The 22,860-nt window shown below is 39.8% G+C and overlaps 1 protein-coding gene across 1 annotated transcript in view; it reads left to right on the top strand.

Moving 5' to 3' along the window:
- Window positions 1-22,860, top strand: part of USH2A (usherin) — an 829,367-nt gene that overhangs the window by 355,290 nt on the left and 451,217 nt on the right. The window contains exons 30-31 of the mRNA XM_028488076.1: window positions 9,317-9,430; window positions 11,546-11,707. Coding sequence (XP_028343877.1) covers window positions 9,317-9,430; window positions 11,546-11,707 — 276 coding nt within the window. The remainder of the gene's footprint in view (window positions 1-9,316; window positions 9,431-11,545; window positions 11,708-22,860) is intronic.

Below are 22,860 nucleotides of genomic sequence, written 5' to 3'. Positions count from 1 at the left end.
TTGGCTCTGCTGTGGACTTGAGCGACCTTTACACTCTGCCCGACGGCAGCCCCCTCTGTACAAGGGGCTCATCCTATCGGAGGCTTTCAGCAGGGGACCTAGGACACTGGTCAATAAGCGATGACTTTCCTTTCTCATTTATTTTTCTTTTCCTCCTGTCTCCTTGCCTGACTCCCTGCTTAGTCAAGTCTGATATTTTCTGGGAGAGTTCTAATGATATCAGTGACGGCCCTTTATGCTCCATAAAGAGTTCACATGAGTGGGTGGCTTCAAATCAATTGCAGAATTAGAAGCAAAATGACAGAGACTCTGTAGTTCTTACCATGAAGGCATTGATGAAAACTGTGAAGTTAGCTATAAGCCTACTGAGAGAATCTTAACTGGATAATGCTTTGAGGTCAATTAAAATCACTGTTTCAGCCATTCTCTAAGACTAGGATTAGACCCTATATTTTATTTTAAAAAATGAAAGAATAAACAATTTTGGTTTTCCTATTTGTAAGCATTGAAATCCGTTTAGTCTTTGATCCAAGGTGTTCCCTAGTACTAGAAATTTTAAATAAGGTCAGAAAATCCATTTGCAGGAAATTATATGTTAAACATTAGTTTTACTTTCCAAAGGGTTATGTTAGGTTTGGGTTAAGCTCATTTGCTGTTCTACCTTTTGATTAAAATGAAAATTGACTCTGATTTTATAAATCTTAGAGATCCTTATTTTTATTTAAACTATTACCCCAAAGACAACAACAACAAATGCCACTTTCCTAGGCTACTAAGAACCAGAGGAGAAGCATCCTGGTGCGTTTCCAGATCTCTGTTAGACCGTTGAATTTTCATCCATATTTAACAAATGTCATTATTCAGTTTCATGAGGTTACTGTGTCACAATGTCTGCGTTAGAACTTTATTTGCAGAGGTTCCTTTAAATGGCCAAAAATCACGACATGTTGTATTGATTTAGTCTCTTTCATCCATCCACTGGGTTAGTTTGTGGCTCAAAACTCATTCTGAGATGTAGGACACTTAAAATTTAGGATTTCTCAGCACTGCAGCAGAATCTTGAGCCAGAAAAGTTCCCTTCTCTTCTGCTCTCCTTCCCCTGGCTGGCTTTCTGTTAAAAGTGGGTTCTTCTACTGTGTCCCTAGGTAGCAGTCTCAGCTCTGCCTGTGTGGGATCCCTTACCAGATGGCCCTCTTAATAAACGCCTTGCTCTTCCCCACCCTCACTTTCTTGATCCAAATGTGAAATGCCAGCAAATAAATAAGAACATTGTACTCTGATGAGTTCTCTTGAGATGGAGGAAAGCCCTGGGGAGGGGAAGCTAGAGACTGCTTTTCTTTTTGCTGGACAGCTCCTAATTACTGGCCAGTAGGTAGAAGACACCGTTTAGACAATAGAGAATTTAAAGGTAAAGAAAGAGAGAGAGAGAACAAATTCTTCATCTTATTCCAAATGCCTTTGCTAACAGGAAAGTACACTTGGACTGTTGGAGTCCCTTTGAAATATTCTGCATGATCTTTGCATGGAGACCACAGACTTTGGACTCGGGGTAGGTGATGGCTGTGTGCAGATTTCATCGCCAGACTCGGAGTGCAACAGAAATGGGTGGATAATGAGAGCAGAGCAGCCAGTTCTTTAATTGAATTAAAAGCTGGGTGACATCAATGCAGACACCTGTCCAATTACAGACAGGCCAAGGTGTTTACCATTTGCTGTACAAGCGATTCGAAGATGACAGAAATCTTTCCGCCCACAGATTAACATAATGAAGGAGAACAGATTACAGTGGATGCCGGCCAAACACCTAGGTTGGCAGCTGAGGGTGGGGGGGGGGAGGCGGGGGGAGGAGTGTGCTCAAGGATGTAAATAGACACAGAGACGCTTTTTCTCCTCCAAAACGTGTTGGGCTGTGAAAAGGATGCCATTTTGTCTTGTGTCTCAGGCTCGGTTTCCAGGCCGAGCATTTATACTTGTCTGCATCGAGTCAGAGTAGTTAATCATAAAACTCTCGGTGGCAAAGCCGACTCCTCTGTTGTTTTCCTGCTTCTCAGCCTACAGTTTTATTAGAGGCACAAAAGCTTGCACAGCTGGTGTCAGCTCCACAATGATTTTCTCTTAGGTAGTCAGGCCACCTCCAACTATTAATATTTCCCTTCTGCTCCTTTGAAACTTGAGGTTAGAGCTCAGGAAAGCAAATGTTGGAAATAATAATCGATCAGTCAAAAGAAACAATGTCTGTTCCTTTGCTAGCTCCCTGGAAAGGGTAGGACGGGAGTGAGCATCTCTTATAGTGAGGCAGACAGCTGAGTGAGCTAAGAGGATGAAAGGTTTTTATGTTTGGGGCAAACATCAAGGGTCCACCTTTGGTAAACCGTCATAATAACTGCTGGAAAACAGGCCGAGTAAAGAAGCAAAAGGTCATACCCTCTGCATTCCAGGAGCTCCCAAAATCATTGTGAGGGACTTTAAACTGCACGATTCTCGAGGAGAAGGCTCTTCCCCTCTGCTAGGTGGAAATCCTCAGAGCACACGGTTTGGAACCTAACGCACTAGGGCTCTTAAATTTCCTCCTGTGATGTGCTGCCACCCCTCAAATCACGTTCTTGCCCCTGTTCTTTCGGCTTGGGCTTTCTGCACCCCCCGAGGTCCACAGGACTGCAATTCAAAGGGACTATACTTACTTTACTTCAAACTCCCTTGGTGTGGCCCATCAGGCTTTCTCAATGTTAAGCATTAATGCAAAATGCATTATCGCTTAGCGGTGAGAGTTCTGGCCCTGCTGGTGCCAATGATTTTAATCCGGATACCAACGCTCCTGTGTTTCATGGGATCCTAACACTTTTAAGACATCAATAATGCTTCCTTTATGCTTATGGAATGTTTTTTCAGCTCACCCTCTTCCATTATCAAAAGAGACTGGCAGGTTTCCTGACATGGTTGAGACCATTTTCGGATTTCACAGAGTTTTGCGGCTGAAAGGGAATTGGAGAGGTCATCTGGCCTGCCTCGAGGTAGGAACGGTCTCAGATTCAAAGGGTAAAAAGACTCCTCTGTGAGGTCTGCCAGAGAAAAGGGGCTCATATCCAAACCAATCTTAAAAGTTTTCACCGTCAGGATATACTTCTTTATTTTAAACACCCTAAGGATCATCAGGGAGACTACCCCATTTTATCTTATTGGGTTTTCTGTGGACACAGAATACAGTGTATATGCCATATTTTTCTCTCTGGGATTCCTTTATAAATATGTCACTCTGTATGTTTTTCAGTATTCTTTTTTTTTTTTTTTTTTTTTTTTGGCGGTACGCGGCCCTCTCACTGTTGTGGCCTCTCCCGCTGCGGAGCACAGGCTCCGGACGCGCAGGCTCAGCGGCCATGGCTCACGGGCCCAGCCGCTCCGCGGCACGTGGGATCCTCCTGTGGCCTCTCCCGTTGCGGAGCACAGGCTCCGGACGCGCAGGCGCAGCGGCCATGGCTCACGGGCCCAGCCGCTCCGCGGCACGTGGGATCCTCCCGGACCGGGGCACGAACCCGTGTCCCCTGCATCGGCAGGCGGACTCTCAACCACTGCGCCACCAGGGAAGCCCCCCCAGTATTCTTTTAAATATATTAACTGAAATATACTTTCAATGATTATCCTTTTTTTCTCTTTGCCTTTAATTAAATATAGATCCCCTATCATCTTGGACTGGCAGCTCTGGATCTTATAAATGCCCTTGTCCACTTGACATGTATGCAAGCATTTTGCTTTATGTATTTAATCTGTGTATTATCGTTATCATTAGGGTCCTTCTAGCTCTAATATTTTCTTAGATTAGAAACCTTGTAAAGATCAGCTGTAGTCTATAGCACCTTTCCCAGAAGCATATAGAAGGAAAGTTGATAAATAATTGTTTGGTAATGATATGCTGTCATAGTAGTACCACTTTTTTTTCTGGAGAGTATGCAATCTAAGTCTGATTCTGACACTTAAAGGAAGACCATTTGGCCAATCACTCAATGGTCTCTAGGGATATACCCAAGAAAGAAAGGCTACCTTGCCTAGTCTTGGGGAGAATATGTTTACTTTTGGTAATAGCAGAACTTTTTATAAGCATTAACTTTAATCCATCCTGGTAAACTCTCCATACTGAGAAACAAAAGAGAGAAACCACATGTCTCAGGCAATAGGATGACTTGGTCGTTATTCTGATTTAGTGAGGACCACTTGGTTGACCAGCCCCTTCTCCTACCCCAACCTCAGCGTAACCTGACAAGGGGAGAGAAAATGCTCAATCATTACACTGCTCTTCTTACTGAAGTCGATGATACTAACCTGTATTTAGGGGAAATTATTCCGATGGTTTGACAAACTTTGTCTCTGAGACACAACATTATGAGCAAGATCCCCACTGCAAATAGGAAAGAAAGGCCACCTCAGACTTAGAAAGCACGGTACATTTTTTGAAAATGTGATTTACAAGCCACCCAAAACTTTCTACCTGTGATTCGAAGCTGGCAAGAGCCAAAACATCAGCTTTCTTCTCCTCCTTCTCTGTTTTCTATTTTGCAGCTCTCATTTCTCAGTGTTTATTATTATTGTTTCACCTGCCTGGAGATAGGAAATGTGAGCACTTTGATAAATGGCCGGAAAGATGATCCGGTTTCTCTCCAGCATCTTTCTTTCAGAATATTGGGATTTTTCTATGAAATACAATTTGGTAAACTTCTCTCCTGAAGCACAAACTGAAGAATGCACGTTTGCTGAGAGGAATATTGCCTGTTTTTTAACGTCCTTAAGGTTAAAGGGGGGAAGAAATTAGCCAAGGAATTTCATGATAAACCTATACACACAAAGTGCCTCATTTAATGAAGGCAAGAAAGGTTAAATAAAGCACCAAAGACCATTTAGTGAATGTGAACTCAGTATCTGGGTTGACATGATCCTTCTTTTTTTTTTTTTTTTTTTTTGGTACGCGGGCCTCTCCCTGTTGTGGCCTCTCCCGTTGCGGAGCACAGGCTCCGGACGCGCAGACTCAGAGGCCATGGCTCACGGGCCCAGCCGCTCCGCGGCACGTGGGATCCTCCCAGACCGGGGCGCGAACCCGGTTCCCCTGCGTCGGCAGGCGGACGCGCAACCACTGCGCCACCAGGGAAGCCCGACATGAGCCTTCTTAAAGTCTCCACTAATAACCTTCTTGTTAAGTTGGTATAATAGTCGCAATTCCAACATTGCACTTCAGCTGTGATTTGGAAAGAAAGAATGTCTCAGGGAAGGTATTTTGCAACATAATGGAACGGCTTTTTATGTTTCCCAATGATAATTATCTGGATGTTTGACGCACCTTCATGCTAAAGATTGCAAAGCATCAAACTGTATACAGCCACTGTGCCTTTTGTGACGCAATATATCTGTGCCCCAGCTAGGTCAGGGCCACCTATGAGAAGCAATGCCACCTAGGTTTTTAGGTGATGAACAAAGGAAACATTTCATGTCCCAACATATTTTCCTTGCACACTGTAGGATTAAAAATTTTATTTTCTGGGGGCCAATTCATTACTTGTTAGTGTGGCATTATATTAATTCAGACACGCAACTCATCTTATTTAGACTTGTAGTATTGATAGATTTGAACTTGGCGATAGGAGAGACATGGCAAATGCCAAAGATTTTCAAAGGATAAAATGGCTGGGATATATCTCACAAGGACACGTTAGTTTTGAACCTGGAATTTAGGGATCATGACGGAGGTATTAAGAAATGGGAAAAATAGTAGTGTGTATATGTTAATCCGAGTCTCCTAATTTATCCCTCCCCCCACTTCACCTCTGGTAGCCATAAGTTTGTTTTCACAGAGTTACATCTGTGACTCTATTTCTGTTTTGTAAATAAGTTCATTTGTACCATTTTCTAGATTCCACATATAAGTGATACCATGTGATATTACTCTTTTTCTGTCTGAGTGACTTCACTTAATATGATAATCTCTAGGTCCATCCATGATTAACATATACACACTACTATGTATAAAATAGATAACTAGTAAGGACCTACTGTATAACAAAGGGAACTCTACTCAATATTCTGTAATAACCTATATGGGAAAAGAATCTAAAACAGAATGGATATGTGTATATGGATAACTGATTCACTTTGCTGTATACCTGAAACTAACATAACATTGTATATCAACTCTACTCCAATAAAAATTAAAAAAAAAAAAAAAAAAGAAAGAAATAGCAAGAGGGAAGTTTGCAAAATAATTTCGACTGTTGGGTCTTGATTGGGTCAGGTTGAGAGTGAAATGCTAGCTGAACATCCACGTGGGATACACGGCCTTCAGGTAGAAATGCAGAACCAGAGCTTGGAGGAGAGATGTGAAGTCTGCAGATATAAATGAGAGACGAGGCTTGATGAACTAATGAAGGCAAATGTTTAGAAGAAGTGAACTAACAAAGGCAAGTGTTCAGAAGAAGAAAGAAGCCTGAGGACCCGACCTTGTAAAAAAAAAAAAAAATTTAAGGGACTGTGAAAGGAAGATGAGTTGGTCAAGAAAAACAAGGAGCCTTCAGTAATTTAGGAGGACTCCTTGGGAAAATTCCGTGGCCCAGACGGCATCTGTACAAGGCAAAATCTAGTAAGTAGAGGAGAATAAGGACTGCAGAAGGGTTACTTGGTCTGGTGTGTAAGGGGTCACTAGTGATCTTGACAAGATAAAAATCAATATTTAATAGTACAGTGCAGGCAGAAACTGAGTTGGAATGGTAGCATAGCTTGGGCTACCAAGGCTCTGTGCTAGAGTTCTCCCCTTACACGGCTCTGCGTTGAGCATGTTATAGTCCCAAACTCATTTAATCTTGATAGTAACACTTGGAGGTGAATACTGTAATAACCCCATCTCATATCCCCATGATACTATATTATCCCCATGAGGCCTCTTCTTTGAGATAGATACGATCATTATCTGTTTACACATGAGGAAACTAAGGCACAGAGGTCTGAGCAACTTGCCCAAACCCATACAACAAATCGGTAGTAGAATTGGCATCTGGACCCGAATGATCTGGCGCGAGCATCTTTGCTCTTAACCACGACATCACTACATGATGAAGATGTATATGTGATGCTGTAAGCTTTCCTTTAAGACTTTTAGTGGAAGGAGAAATAACCTCTTTTTAAAAAGTGGGCTCAGAATGTGGGTCATGATCTGGGAGATTCAAGAGGAAATGACAGTCACAGTGGCAGGAGTGAGGGAAAGCAGAAGGCGACAACGTGAAGGCGTTTTGAAATTAGAGCTGCATTTGGCATGAGATGGTCACACGTGTATGTGTGTTAGTTCATTGGCTTGCTGTCTTCTTTGGCCGCGGGCTAAGATGCTGGTGCCAAGCGCAGCCGAGAGGGTTGGGTAGCCCAGGGGGATGCTTGAGGGAGCTGCTAGAATAAAGACTGCAGGCAACAGTGGGGACTGAGGGCAAGTGAGAAGGGGCCAAAGCAAACAAGGGCTGTGGTCTTTGCTTCATCCTGATCTTTGCTCTTTTAATATTTTATCCTTTCTACTGGGGAAAGGGAATAGGCAAACATGTATTTTAAAATTTGTTGTTGAATGATGCAAGCTGTCATCAATACCAATTCATTAAAACAATCAAGGTTAACTCGATAAAGGGAAACTACGAGTAGGACCATCTTTTTATGAGAATGATGGCAGTCTATGTGATTAGGGAGTAAAACTATGAAACCTGCAACAGAAAACAACGGTGAGCAAATACACAAATTATATTTTTGATACTTCTTTAATTCACGGGATTAACTAAATAAAGAGCCTCTGCCTTGATTATAAACACCAGTAAAAAAAAAAATGTGTTTTAGTTTCTGCAGGCACCTTTAATTGCGGAACAAATCTTATATATCCACCACCAAGTCAGGTTAATTCAACACTTCTGTGGGCAATGCTTCTGTTTAAGACAGGTGTCTTAATTAAATAAACTAAATTTTGCAAGAAGTACAAAAGCATAATTATTTAATTGGCTAACTGTTCAACTATGTTGATTTGCGTATTTGTTAGCTGCAACGTGAATAAATAGTCTGTATACGTGTACCCTACCGTTAAAATAATGAAGTCACTCTTGGGAGTAGCATCTCCTAATGTGTGTTAATAGATGTCGCATGAGAAGGACTCTCTAGTTAAATAAGGTTGAAAAATGGGAGGTAAAAGAAAATGAGATAGTTTTGTTTCTGCAGGAGGTCTAGTATCCTGAAATGGGATGATGGCCATCTTCACTATCAGGTACACTGGGCTCTGCTTTACGAACTATATGTGGAATCCCCCATTTTTACAGGGGAAACATCTCAGGGGCATTAGCGTCCGAGAAGCACATTTGGGAAAATGTTATTTAGAGCTGTCTTAACGATAAGCAGGTCTCTCTCTCTCTCTTTTTTTTTTAATTTTTTTGGAGTATAGTTGCTTTACAATGTTGTGTTAGTTTCTACTGTACAGTAAAGTGAGTCAGCCATACGTATTCGTATATCTCCTCTTTTTTGGATTCCCTTCCCACTTAGGTCACCACAGAGCACTGAGTGAAGTTCTGTGCTATACAGTAGGTTCTCATTAGTTATCTATTTTATACATAGTATCAATAGTGTATATATGTCAATCCCAATCTCCCAATTCCTCCCACCCACCCCCTTTCCCCCTTGGTATCCATACGTATGAATGTTATTTAGAGCTGTCTTAACGATAAGCAGGTCTCTCTCTCTCTCTTTTTTTTTAATTTTTTTGGAGTATAGTTGCTTAACAATGTTGTGTTAGTTTCTACTGTACAGTAAAGTGAGTCAGCCATACGTATTCGTATATCTCCTCTTTTTTGGATTCCCTTCCCACTTAGGTCACCACAGAGCACTGAGTGAAGTTCTGTGCTATACAGTAGGTTCTCATTAGTTATCTATTTTATACATAGTATCAATAGTGTATATATGTCAATCCCAATCTCCCAATTCCTCCCACCCACCCCCTTTCCCCCTTGGTATCCATACGTATGTTCTCTACATCTGTGTCTCTATTTCTGCTTTGTAAATAAGATCGTCTATACCAGTTTTTTCAGATTCCACATCTATGTGTTAATATATGATATCTGTTTCTCTCTTTCTGACTAAATTTTTTCTTGCTAGTCACACCATTCTGCAATCAGCACACAGGCAGGAAAATGAATTAAAGAAGCATATGTTTTTGTTTTCTGTATCTCTGTGTCTCTACCCCCCTTTCTTACACACACACACACAATACTCTGTATAGCTTCTTCTGGTAAACATGCAAACCTCTTTTTGTCCCCTTTTATTACAGGCATATTGACAGGCTTGCTACCCTTCAAAAACTATGCAGTAACCCTAGCTGCTTGCACTTTGGCTGGCTGTACCGAGAGCTCGCATGCACTGAACATCTCTACTCCACAAGAAGGTAAAGTAATTTCAAAGGTCTTGACTTCCACATTTCAGTCATGAATAATAAAATAGGAGAAGAGCTAAATGCTGCAAGGCCATTTGCTACAAAACCCCAACCTAATTTGATGACAAAGTGCATTGCCAGGCCATAATTGCTCCGTTTTTTGGGGGGAGCGAAAATGAATCAAACTCCATACCCTTTAATGACATGCATCTTTAATAGCTGTAATGCAGATTAATGGGCTTTTTAATTGCTGTTACATTGTTCATGCAAGAGCCTTGTCATTAATATGAAGCATCTGAAAGATTAATGAAAGCTTCCTCATTTTACTATGGCTCAGAAGTAAATCTAGAGACAGTCTGACTAAAAAGAATTGATTGTATGGCACAGTATGAAATTGAGAATCAAACGGTTGATTTCCATGGTCTCTTTTAACTGCTAAACACCAGCACGAGCAACAATTATTTCAGTGTGATAGAACCTCCAAACGCCAATCGAGGCATTATTAATCACGGCCTGCTTCCTTCCGACTCAAGTCGCACTTTTGTTGTACTTGGAACTTACAAACTGTTGTCATAAATTAATGTTTCAGAAAGCATACATTTAGGAAGGCAGTGGGAAAGAGAAAATATTTTAGCACTCTAAAGCGAAAGCTTTGCTCAAGCATCAGAATGCATCTCTTCAAGAAATAACAGCTCTCAAAATATTTAAAGCATTGTTACTTCGTATTTCTCTCTCCTGGATGAGAGGGATTAACACATTTCTCTAACTGTCTAGTTGTAAAGTTATTCAGGAGACTTAAAACCTTGATCTTTAGGGAAAAAGAGTCTGCCAGTCTCTCTCTTTTTCACTATCCCTCCACCCCCCCTTACCCACTTCCTCTTCTTCTCCCCTCCTTCTTTTAAATCCTTAAAGCAAGTACCACTCGCACAGAAAAAGTGTAAAGAAAGACAGTGGAGGCACTTCCCTGGCAGTTCAGTGGTTAAGACTCCGCGCTCCCAATGCAGGGGGCACAGGTTCTATCCCTGGTCAGGGAACTAAGATCCCGCATGCCACATCAGGTGGCAAAAAAAAAAGAAGACAATTGCTCATCTGATGAAACCAGGACAGAAAAGAAAACAAGAGTTTGTAAAATCCTTCTGACAGTTTGTTCTTCATGCCTTGAACCTGACCTCACCAGACCACCCTCACCTGGGCTACAGCATTGGTGACCCATCTTCCGTGTTTTCTCAATGTTCTCTCCATCTGGTCTACCAAGACTGGCACTCTTTTTCTTATTGTGTCTTTGCTTCTGCTGAGGCATATATCATTATTCCCTTTTCCAATTACTTCCACCAACTTCAGTATGGCACAGATTGTCCTATATCTCAGTCTTTTCTCCGCATCCACTACGTCCTCTGTCCATGTCTTCCCTGGTACCCTCCAAACCTACTTCACAGCTCAACCCCAGAGGGATTCCTGCTCATTCAGTTCACCATTTTCTTTCCATTATTTCAGGATTTCCCAATTTCTAGGTTTTCCTTAAATTTATTACTAATTTACTGAACGATAGGTATGATTAGGATCAATTTCTAAAAGTTTTTTTAGTTCCTGTGACTCCAGTTCATTGACCATTACAGAAAATGAACAGGCCCCCTTTACTAAAAAAAAAAAAAAACCTCACGTATGTTGTAGTTTTCATATGTAGTTAATTTAAGTCTGTATTTTCTGGCTATTTCTATGGCTACATATAGGTTTTTTAATATCGATTATGAACTGCTCTCCCTAGCATTGCCTATCTTAGATCAAAAGCTCCTCAAGGGTAGGGATTCTGTCTAATTTGCTTTAAAACACACAGCCCAAGTAGAGATTATGGGTTAATAATACTTGTGATGAAGTAACACAAGCAGCAGTAAAGTGAACTAGTGTAAATACTCCCCGTCCATCATTGAGGCAAATTCTCATAAATTCAGGACAGGTATTTAGTACTGTTCCTAAAGCAATTACTGACAAGCTGCCCATGAATCAGGAACATTTCCATGCATGGGATTTCCAGTTTATTCCATGATTTATTGGTTTGGGTCTGAAAAGTTTGAATTAGAAAAGTAAACTAAAATTAGACTCTCTATATCTTTTTAATTTTTCCCACAGCACCACAAGAGGTTCAGCCACCAGTAGCCAAATCCCTTCCCAATTCTTTGTTACTCTCCTGGAATCCACCCAAAAAGGCAAATGGTATTATAACTCAGTACTCTTTATATATGGATGGGATACTAATCTATTCAGGCAATGGAGAGAACTACACAGTCACAGGTAAGACTTCTATAGGTATCAGTAAATAGTTATAGTCTATATTAAAGACTATATATTAGTATATATTATATATACTTACAAATTAATATATATATTTCAATATATAGTATATAGCATATATATTGTATATATATATATATACTATATATATATTATATATATATAAAATAGTTATCTGAGAATACAGTTTCAAAAGTTGGGTTACTTAGCTTTGTCTCCTGTTAAATCACTAAAATTCCATGACCTTTGTGCTTACATTACACTTACAGTGAAGCCAAAGCTGGAAAAATGGAAAAGGGCTCACGTTGGCTCCCTTCCCCCTCCCCCAAGGCTGTCTTACTGCATGTTCTCTACCATTGTCCCACCACCCCTTACCTGAATCCTTCTACTGATATACCTTTGCACAGGTGCAGAGGGGCTTTTGCAAATGTATAATATCAACACAGACAGCTCAGCATGTGACTGCCCTGCCTCTAACTGATCACAAGATTGAAGCTGGGACCCAGTGTTCTCCCCAGCCGTGCTTGCAGTACAGTGATGTCATTGCAGTTCAGTTGATGTCATGTCAATCCAATTGAGGCAATGATGTCATTTCAGACGAATGCCACTGGCACATGAATTAACCACTTTAAAATCCTCATGAATGTGGAATAAGCTTAAGACTCAGAAGTGTGACTCAGTGTGGTTTGAATTTGAGACCATTTGGGAAGAAACATAGTATATCTGCCTAGATCATATTATAAAGTGTCATGACACTTAAGAAAAGTGAACTGTTGGAAACCCTGTGAAACACGAGGCCTGTATTATGTATGTTGTCTGGTGCCTGAATGGTGTTTATATTTGTATGGTGATAGTGGTTATATGTTTTATGATATTTTAGATATTATATGTGACTGTTAGGTGAGACATCATTAATCAAATATTGATTGATGAAAAGCTGAGGCCTTAGAGAGATTAAATTCTTCATGAAAGATCATAACAGGTTAGCATCAGAGACAGGATTAATTGTTTATGTATTCACTCCTTCACATTAATGCCGGGTAGGTACTAAGGTTGTAACAGAGAACCAGCCAGACATTGCCTCCCCTCAGCCCCTTGATGCTCATGATTTCATGGCAACACATACAGATGCAGGAATGAGGCATATTGGGACAGGGCCATGGCATTCATCTAACTGAGTTCTCTGAATTTATATTTTTTGTATCCTGTCTAGTCTGAGAGGCTTCAAAGCACATGAACTATTACTTCTGTATTTCATTCATCATGGTTGGATAGAATTCTGTAATACTTATTCTGTGAGGTAGGTGTTATGGTTACCCCCATTTTACAAATGAGGAAATTCAGGCACAGAAAGGTTAAGCAACTTCCTTCAGGCCACACAGCCTGTGAGAGGTAGACTTTGATACCATCTCAAGTATTCTGACTAATGATGAGTATGCGGTCTTAAAACAAGTTATTTAACTTCTGAGACTTAGTTTCTGAAACAGTAAAATAGAAATAACTGCAATTTTCAGGATTTTGAAGGGAACTAGAACTATGAAAACACCTAGCGTGTTCTTAGTAAACTTAGTAGAGAGAACTAAACTAAAAAATAAATACTAAAACAAAAATAGATTACCCTTGCCCTAGGATTATCTGAAGGCATTATTTTAACTAAAAGTTATTGGCCATAGAAATTATTTCAGAAGAAATGAAAACACATCATGGAATGAACTTTACCCATATATTAATCATTATTACACAAAATACTTCTGTAGATCCAAAATTGTCATCATGCGTAATGGGGAAAGCACACCTTTTAAGCCCACTGTAGACATTTCCTCCGAGAAGCCTTCTCGGACTCCCAAATATGAGTTAGGTATGCCCCCTGTGTGCTCACTGAGTGCCTTTATGCCCCCTCCCCTTTTTTTGGTTTGCATTGTCTTGAATGAGCCTGTTTGTTTACTTGTCAGTTTGCCCTACTAAACCATGGGCATCATAATGACAGGGCCATGTCTGCCTTGTTCATTACTGCATCTCCAGGACTGATTACAGAGAAGGTATAGAACAAACAGTGCTGAATAAGTGAATGAATGAAGTCAGATGACTCCTGGGAACAAAGAAAGAAGATTGCACATTGGGGGAGTGGGTGGGGAGTAGGAGTAGGGTGGATTAACGAAAAAGCAATAGAGAAAAGAGAGGCGAGAAAAGGTAGAAACCAGAGAAAAAGAAACTAAGATCCCTTTTCTGAGCAGAAGCGAATGCTGACCTAGTCCACAGAGAAGTGGTGTGTGATGGCGGGTCTCAAAGTGTGGGCCTTGAAGATTTCCAAAATGTGCATAATGCCACATGAGGTGACACTCCAAAGCCAGAAAAAGGACAGGCTGGGGAGGAGAGGAGGCTAGAATTCACACTGATTTCTCATACCACCTAAAAAATGAAACTCATTCTGTATTCCGTTGACTCGAATCCTCAACAGACCCATGTGACTATAGTATCTGCATTGAAAGATCATAGCAAATGTTAGCAGAGTATAAGAGATGCCCCACATATAAAGAAAGTGGAATATTTTTATAGAGTCCTTAACTGTCTTCTCTAACTACAGTGATAATGGTTTCTTCAGTAGTGTTCATCCTTCAGGTAGATTTTTAAAGATTTTTTTCTCTGATAAGACTCACAACATTTTTTCCTGTGTCCTCCTTGACATCTCAAAGGCAACTACACTTCTTGTTGCTTTTATCTCCAAATGGCAGAAGATACGAAGTACAGTAGGAATACAGCATTGGTCACTAAGGAGAGGAACTAAGCCAAAAACGTTACGATGGGGTTCAAAGTTGTACATAATGATTCAAGTGTCATAGCCAGCAAAGCTGAGACCCAGAGACGCCAAGAAATCCTAGTCGGTAATTGGAAGAACTGATTCAAATCTGGGTCTCTCTGGCCTCAAAGTCCATACATTTCATCTTTACACATGCTACTTATTGAACACATTTTATTATTCCTCACAACAACTCTGAAAGGGAGATGGAAGCTTGAGTACAAACCCCAGAGCACCTATGTTAATCTTCTAGGGCTGCCGTACCCAAATACCACAGACAGGGTGGCTTAAACAACGGAAATTTATTTCTCACAGTTCTGGAGGCTAGAAGTCCAAGATCAAGGTGTTGGCAGGTTTGGTTTCTCTTGGGGCCTCTCTCCTTGACTTGCAGACAGCCACTTTCTCCCTGCATCCTCACATGGTCTTTCTTATGTGTACACCTCTGCTGTCTCTTCCTCTTCCGTTAGGGGCATAAGAACCATTGGATTAGGGCCCTATCCCTATAACCTCAGTTAACCTTCATCACCTCTTTAAAAGCCCTATCTCTGTAAATCAACTATACTCCAGTATAAAATAAAAAATTGAATTAAAAAAAAGCCCTATCTCCAAATGTAGTCGCATTGGGGGTTAAGGCTTCAACATGTAAATTTTGGAGAACACAATTCAGTTTGTAATAGCACCCAAAAGTGAGTGTTTTCTGCTGAATATCCACTTTTCTTGAGATTCTCCAATGGCATGCAAGTTAGATAAAATGGTCTTTTAGATCTCTTTCAACTCTTTCAAGATTTTGTATCTGTGATATACATTACATTTAGGTCATTTATGTCTTCAAAATTCACCTGTCCACTAGCAATCACAGAAAAAAAGAATGGGAAAGGGAATCTGGCTGGTTGAAGTCAGCCCAGAGAAAACTGATGGAGAAAACTGCTCTAGCATTGGGTCTCACTTTAGCCTCTACAGACACTTTTCATCATAAAATGTATCCACGATGCTATTGGTACTCGTTGCTTGTCTTTGTGCCAGGATTTTTGTGGCATAATGTCCTTTCCATTCTGAGTAGCTTGTGGATGGAACTTGTATTCTATTCTATTCTATTCTATTCTAGCTGGTGCTGTCAGTAATAGCAAGAGTTTAGGGTCAATGAAATGGATCTCTCCAGTGCTGAAATGTCAATTCATAGAGAGACTGAGAAATGAAAGACGTAGTCTACTAGATTGGAGAAATAATTGATTGCATTTTTAGTCATAAAAGTAACATATGCTTACTGAAGATAATTTAAAATATGCAGATATCTAATACCTGATAATCCCACCTTACAGATAGAAACTCTTAGTATTTGATGTAATTCCTTCCAGCACTTTATTCATTTCAACAAAATTGAGCTGTAATGTATAATTTGGAATCCTTGCATATTCCCTTATTATGAATATATCTCACACCACAAGGATTTTTCTAAAACTATCTTGAAATATTTTAATAATGTTATATTCCATCTTATGAATGTACATTAATGCATTTAACCACTTAAAAATTCAAAATTTCTAATTTATCTCATTTTAAATATTTTGTGATAAATATTACTGTACATAAATCTTTGTTTGCTCGATCTCTAAACGGGGAATAGCTAAGTCAAAGGTAGCAAACTTTTTCAGAATATTTGATATACATTTTTGCGTTGTTTTCCAGAAAAGCTCATAAACAGTGAATGTTACATCCTTACATCTTTGACAGTTTTACAACCTGAAAATATTATTTTTATTTGCATGTTTAACTGCTGGTTTACTGCATACTTTTGTATGATGATTAGCAATTTATATTTGATTCAGCTGATCACAGTATGGATGAGCAAAAATTTAATAGGGGTAAGGATTCCGTTTGAAACTACTTTAAGAGCTGTGTTTCATACCCTGTTTTTCCTGCCTACAGCCACCTGCACTATTTACAGTTCTTTGTCTTCTACACCATCAAAAACTTCCTTAATGACTTGGCTTAATGTCCCCTCCTAAATATCCAAGGTGTCCACCTTTCTTTTCTCACTCCTACTCCATTTATTCATAGCTTCCTTTTAAGTTTCCACATAGACCAAACATTTTTCCATTATGCGTAAAAAAATGGTTCTTGCCGCCATGGTGGATACAGGTCAAAGTAAATGCATTTCAATTCAAAAGCCACTTAGCATCTAGGTGGCTGGAATGTTTTTCTTCTTTCTCTTAAATATGAAACATTAAAAGTCAAAGGCAGTGCTGCACCTTGAGTTAGTACAAAATATATTTAAAAATGCATACAGTTCAAATTTTTGCCTTGCATAGGCCATAAGCTAGTAAAATGGTGGGTCAGTTATGACACTGAAAAATGAATCCAGTTAGAGAACCTCCCGAAGGCTGTTGATGTTCGCTATAATAAATAGCACACACTTGAAGTCAAACTTTTTCATTCTGTATTCAGAGGTAATGGATTTTTCGTAACCATAGTAACCTTGGGGTATTTCTGGATAAATACATGAGGTATATACATTCTAGTTTTATTTTTGAATATAAACTACCACATTATGTATTACTAATAATATGAAAAATAGGCTGTAGGTTAGTATAATGACAGCTTAAACGAGTATGCATTTTTCTCCTGCAAAAAATAAATATTTATCAAAAGTATAGGTTCAATTAATTTTCCCCCCAGTTTTGTGGTATTCTGGTGGTGCCATTTATCTTTTTTTGCAAGATCTCCATTAATCTCTTATTTCTGTCTCCTAACAGATTTTTAAGAATTTCAAGGTAAAAACAATTGTGCTTTAAAGCTTATGATTAAAAACATTATTGCAAGATTGAAGGACCTATATTGATATCACCAGCAGAGCTATTGTGGTGCCACTTAAGATGTGTGTGTACCGTATGTTCATAAACGGGGAGGAAAAAAGAAACCTTTTGTGAGTCTGTTCACAACATACTGGCATTGCTTCAAAGTTCAGGCTAGATAGCTTCCTGATTGATGATGACCCTCCAAACTGTAGCCAACCAGCTCATTCTCATTTTAAATGAGCACCCCACTAGAAACTGGCAATCTTTAAGGAGTTCGTGAGATAGTTCACAGAAGCCTACAAAGTTTTTGGAAACAAGGATAGCAAGACGGTGGTAACCTGAAGAAGTATACTGCGAGCATGACGAGGAGGTTTATGTGAGTTGTGCTGACCAGTGAAGAAAGAATAGGGATCCCTCAGGACAACTCTTTTCTTACTATGTAAATGGTTCTTAGTTAACCCAACCTAAACCTTTGCTGCTTACGAATACGAAAATTTCAAAGGGGGAAATGTCAAAAGGGATTCCCTAAAAATTATATCTGACACCAAACCTTAAAACATGAACATTTTCAAGTGTATTATCTCATAAATCTATAGTAGTCTTATGATTGAATAAGAGTGACTGATTTCTACCACCATGGATGGCATCTTCCCATCACCATTAGGACCTGAGATTCTATCACTAAGACTGAGCCAGTAAGACAAACAAGGACAATAGTGGTATAGCTTACGAATACGAAAATTTCAAAGGGGGAAATGTCAAAAGGGATTCCCTAAAAATTATATCTGACACCAAACCTTAAAACATGAACATTTTCAAGTGTATTATCTCATAAATCTATAGTAGTCTTATGATTGAATAAGAGTGACTGATTTCTACCACCATGGATGGCATCTTCCCATCACCATTAGGACCTGAGATTCTATCACTAAGACTGAGCCAGTAAGACAAGGACAATAGTGGTATAAGGAGTGTGTGTGTGTGTGTGTGTGTGTGTGTGTGTGTGTGTGTGTGAGTGAGAGAGAGAGAGAGAGAGAGAGAGTATGAGAGAGAGACAGACAAAGGCAGAGGCAGAGGCAGAGAGAGACAGAGAGAAGGCAAAGAGAGAGGAAAAGCAGATGAATTTCTGGTAAGGTCAGATAGACAGTAAGTATTTATATCTTTAACCGTTAAAAGTGCTAAAATTTTTTTTTTGGTCTTATTTGCCAAGGTCAGAAAGAACCATGTATAAACAGCAAAATAGAAATGTTCATCTTGAACCTTCCAAACACTTAAGTCTTACGATGAGACATTTATGATAGAAGAAGCTGTATTGCTTACGGCACAATAAAAAAAAGTGTTCAAAGGTTAGGTACTTCTAACCAAGCATTATAAGAAACCTTATCAACACTGTACAAATTTGAGCTAAATTATATTCATTCACACTGATGACTTACAAAACATCTTTTCTTAGCAAAACGAAACTTCACTTTAACTTTGATATTTTCTTTCATTTTTCATTTTTGAATACAACAATGCAGTGGTTCTAAATCACTCCTCTTGCATGAAGTAACGTTACTGAGGGGAAGACTGTTAACATGCTTGTGTTCTAACCCATAAGGCAGGGTATTAATAAGACAGAGCATGTGAGGGTTTTCAGGTGAGGCAGTGATCTCATCTATGAGTGATGGTGCCTCCCTGTTACAAACTAATTCATACTTTGTGCCCTTTTGATGTCACTGACATATAGTGTTAAATTATACAAAGTCTAAGAAACCTTGAGGATACAAGGGAAAAAGTCCAAATAGTGGAAAGAAGCGAAAGCCTTCAGAGGCCAAGTTACTAAGCTGCTAACTCTGTGATCAAAGACTCCAGAAGAGTTGCTTAAGGTTTAGCCACAGCCCTGATCCTTGGGTTAACAAACAATGGATGCTTTACTTTAAAAAGCCCTGTCTTTGTTGTAAAGCAGAAACTAACACACCATTGTAAAGCAATTATACTCCAATAAAGATGTTAAAAAAAAAAAAGGAAATGTACTAGATCTATATTAACATTGTTAGATCTCAAAAACAAATTGTAAGATGAAAAAAGCCAGTTGTTGAATGACATGTGTAGTATGACACCATTTATATAACTTTAAAAAAAATTTACTTATTTAAAAAAAAAGCCCTGTTCACTTACTAACAAAGGGTCAAGTGAAGTGAAATAACTTGTACAGAATGTTTAAATATCAGTTGTGGTTGTAAACAATACAACCAAAGTGTCATTCTTACTTTAAGATGCTTCTCCAGTGCACAAGTATGTGAAGAACTTAAATATGTTTAAATTTCTATTTTAAGATCTGTACTCAAATATTACCTGTGATCTGTTAACCTAATTGATGAATATTATACTCTTAAATGGTAGGAAAAGGCTTTCTATTTGAAGGGATTTCAGAGGAATAGTGGGAATCAGATCCAGTTAGAAAAGTAGTGGAGTTAAATCTTGAAAAAGGTGATGGAATGTCGTCTTTCTTTTAAAAAAAAAAACACATTATTTTATATTGGAGTATAGCCGATTAACAATGTTGCGATAGTTTCAACTGCACAGCAAAGGGACTCAGCCGTGCATATACATGTATCCATTCTCCCCCCCAGACACCCCCTCCCATCCAGGCTGCCACATAACAGAGTTCCCTGTGCTACACAGTAGGCCCTTGTTGGTTATCCTTTTTAAATATATCAGTGTGTACATGTCAGTCCCAAACTCCCTGAGTATCCCTTCCCCCCACCCTCCCCACCCGGGAACCATAAGTTCATTCTCTAAGTCTGTGAGTCCATTTCTGTTTTGTAAAGACGTTCATTTGTATCATTTCTTTTTAGATTCCGCATATAAGCGATATCATATGATATTTCTCTTTCTCTGTCTGACTTACGAATGCTTGCTTCCATGGAGAGCTTTACAAATAGAACCTGCCTGCTATGTTGAGCATTAAGAACTGCCATTATTTTAAATTTATTTCTTAAAGCTTCTTAATTGAATGATAAATTCATACCAAAAACATATCTTAAGTATACAGCTTGATGAATATTCTCAAACTGAACACATCCATGGAACCAGCACCCAGATCAAGACACAGAACATGAGTGGCACCCTAGAGGCCCCCCATTTGTGCCCTCATATCTTATCTCTTGACTCAGGTGACTGCTTTCCTGATCATTTAGCATAGATTTTTTTGTTTGTTTTGCTGTTTTGTATTTAATATGAATGGAATCAGACAGTGTGTTCTTTCTTCACCGGTTTCCTCTGGAGGATGGAGGAGGGAGAGTGAATCAGTGGGACAATCCTTTGTATTCCTGCACATATATCCTGAACCCTCTGACCTCCAAGCTGTTGCTATGACAGTGTCAGCTGTTAGAGTGCTACCTTCCAGAAAGCCATTGGAATATTTGTAAAATGAACCATCTACCTCCTTCTCCAAGTCCAGAACTGGGAACCAACTATAGAGAAGCTTCATCTATGAAATTAGAACTTAGCACATGGAATCACTGGTTGCTGTGTTCACCAGCAAAAAACTTCTAAGTGCCCACTAATGGAATATTGTGTGGCCATACACCTCAGGGTGCTGTAGAAGAATATTTAATAATGTGGAAAGGTGTTGAAAACAAACACTTCAACAGCACGTAATATGTGAATCTATTTTAGTAAAATATATGTGTGTACACATGTGTATGTATACATGGATGTGAATACATATGTATATGAATAGGTATGTCTAGGGATATACACCAAAGTCTTAACAGTGCTTATCTCCCAGTAATGGGATTCTAGTGTTTTCTTTCCTTTTTTTGAAGGGGTCTTTTTATCTTTTAAATTTACTACAGTTTGGATATCATCTGAACTTTTTTTTTTTTAACATGTTTATTGGAGTATAACTGTTTTACAATAGTGTGTTAGTTTCTCCTTTACAACAAAGTGAATCAGTTATACATATACATATGTTCCCATATCTCTTCCCTCTTGCGTCTCCCTCCCTCCCACCCTCCCTATCCCACCCCTCTCATGGTCACAAAGCACAGAGGTGATCTCCCTGTGCTATGCGGCAGCTTCCCACTAGCTATCTAATTTACATTTGGTAGTGCATATATGTCCCTGCCACTCTCTCACTTCGTCACAGCTTACCCTTCCCCCTCCCCACGTCCTCAAGTCCATGCTCTAGTAGGTCTGTGTTTTATTCCCATCCTACCACTAATCTCTTCATGACATTTTTTTTCTTAGATTACATATATATGTGTTAGCATACGGTATTTGTTTTTCTCCTTCTGACTTACTTCACTCTGTATGACAGACTCCAGGTCTATCCACCTCATTACAAATAACTCAGTTTCATTTCTTTTTATGGCTGAGTAATATTCCATTGTATATATGTGCCACATCTTCTTTATCCATTCATCTGTTGATGGACACTTAGGTTGCTTCCATGCCGTGACTGTCTTTAAATAAAAACCATTATTTCTCCTACTGGTTCCTTGGCTGCTGCTTCTGTTGTACAGATCTTCCTCAACTTACCATGGGGTTACGTCCCAGTAAACCCATGGTAAGTTGAAAATATCATAAATTGAAAATGCATTTAATACACCTGACGTGTCAAACATCACTGCTTAGCTTCACCTACATTCAGTGCACTCAGAACACCTAGGTTAGCCTATAGTTGGGCAAAATCATCTAATGCAAGGACTATTTTTTAATAAAGTGCTGACCATCTCGTGTAATTTATTGACTACTGTACTGACAAGCAGAGTGCTTGTCTGGGTCCGTGGTGGTTGCATCTATCCGCTGTCTCCTGGTGTGGTCGCGTGGCTGGTGGGGAGCTGGGGCTTTGCCACCCAGCATCAGGAGGAAGTGTCTTTCCCCATACGGTGGGCCCGAGGAAAGCTCAAAATTCAAAAGTCGAAGTAGTTTCTACTGAATGCGTATTGCTTTCGCATTACTGTAAAGTTAAAAAATCCTAAGTTGATTTTCTTACTCGTGAAAAGTATATTCAGTCACTCGGTAATACTGATTTCCGTTCAAGAACGCTATAGTCGAGTTGGAGAGAAAAGATGAACACACAGGAGGAGAGGCAAAGAATTTCCCCCTGAAAACTGGTTGGTATAGCGTGCTCTAGGATCTCAGAGGGAAAAGAATCAACAGAGGGTAGTCCTGGAGGGCTTTACGGAGGAGGTGGGAATTGAGCTTGTTCTTAGCGGATGGTTAGTATTGGAGCAGCTGGAGAGAACAGAGAGAGAGGGAAGGCGTTGAAGATGTGGAACAAGACGGATAAAGCGTGGAGGTGAGCAGAGAGCTGCGTGCTTGTCCCAGCCAATCCTGATGAACTCAAGTGATTAGTTCAGAACCGCTCCCGTGGGGGTGTCATCTCCATCCTCAAGGACCCCAGGAGTGGAGGCAGAGGACAGGTGGCGAGGAACGAGCGCAGCCCTGGGCCACGGGGAAGGTTCACCCACTGCACCCGGATGCCGAGGGGGAGGGGCTCCGAGGAGGGAGGGATGCTCAGGCGGGGACAGCGCTGCACAGATGCAGGGAATGGGGGGCGGGGCTGGGGG

This window comes from Physeter macrocephalus, chromosome 4 (assembly GCF_002837175.3).
Source record: "Physeter macrocephalus isolate SW-GA chromosome 4, ASM283717v5, whole genome shotgun sequence".
Taxonomy (NCBI): domain Eukaryota; kingdom Metazoa; phylum Chordata; class Mammalia; order Artiodactyla; family Physeteridae; genus Physeter; species Physeter macrocephalus.
Note: the sequence above shows the minus strand (reverse complement) of the source record. Positions and strands in the feature narration are given on the sequence as shown.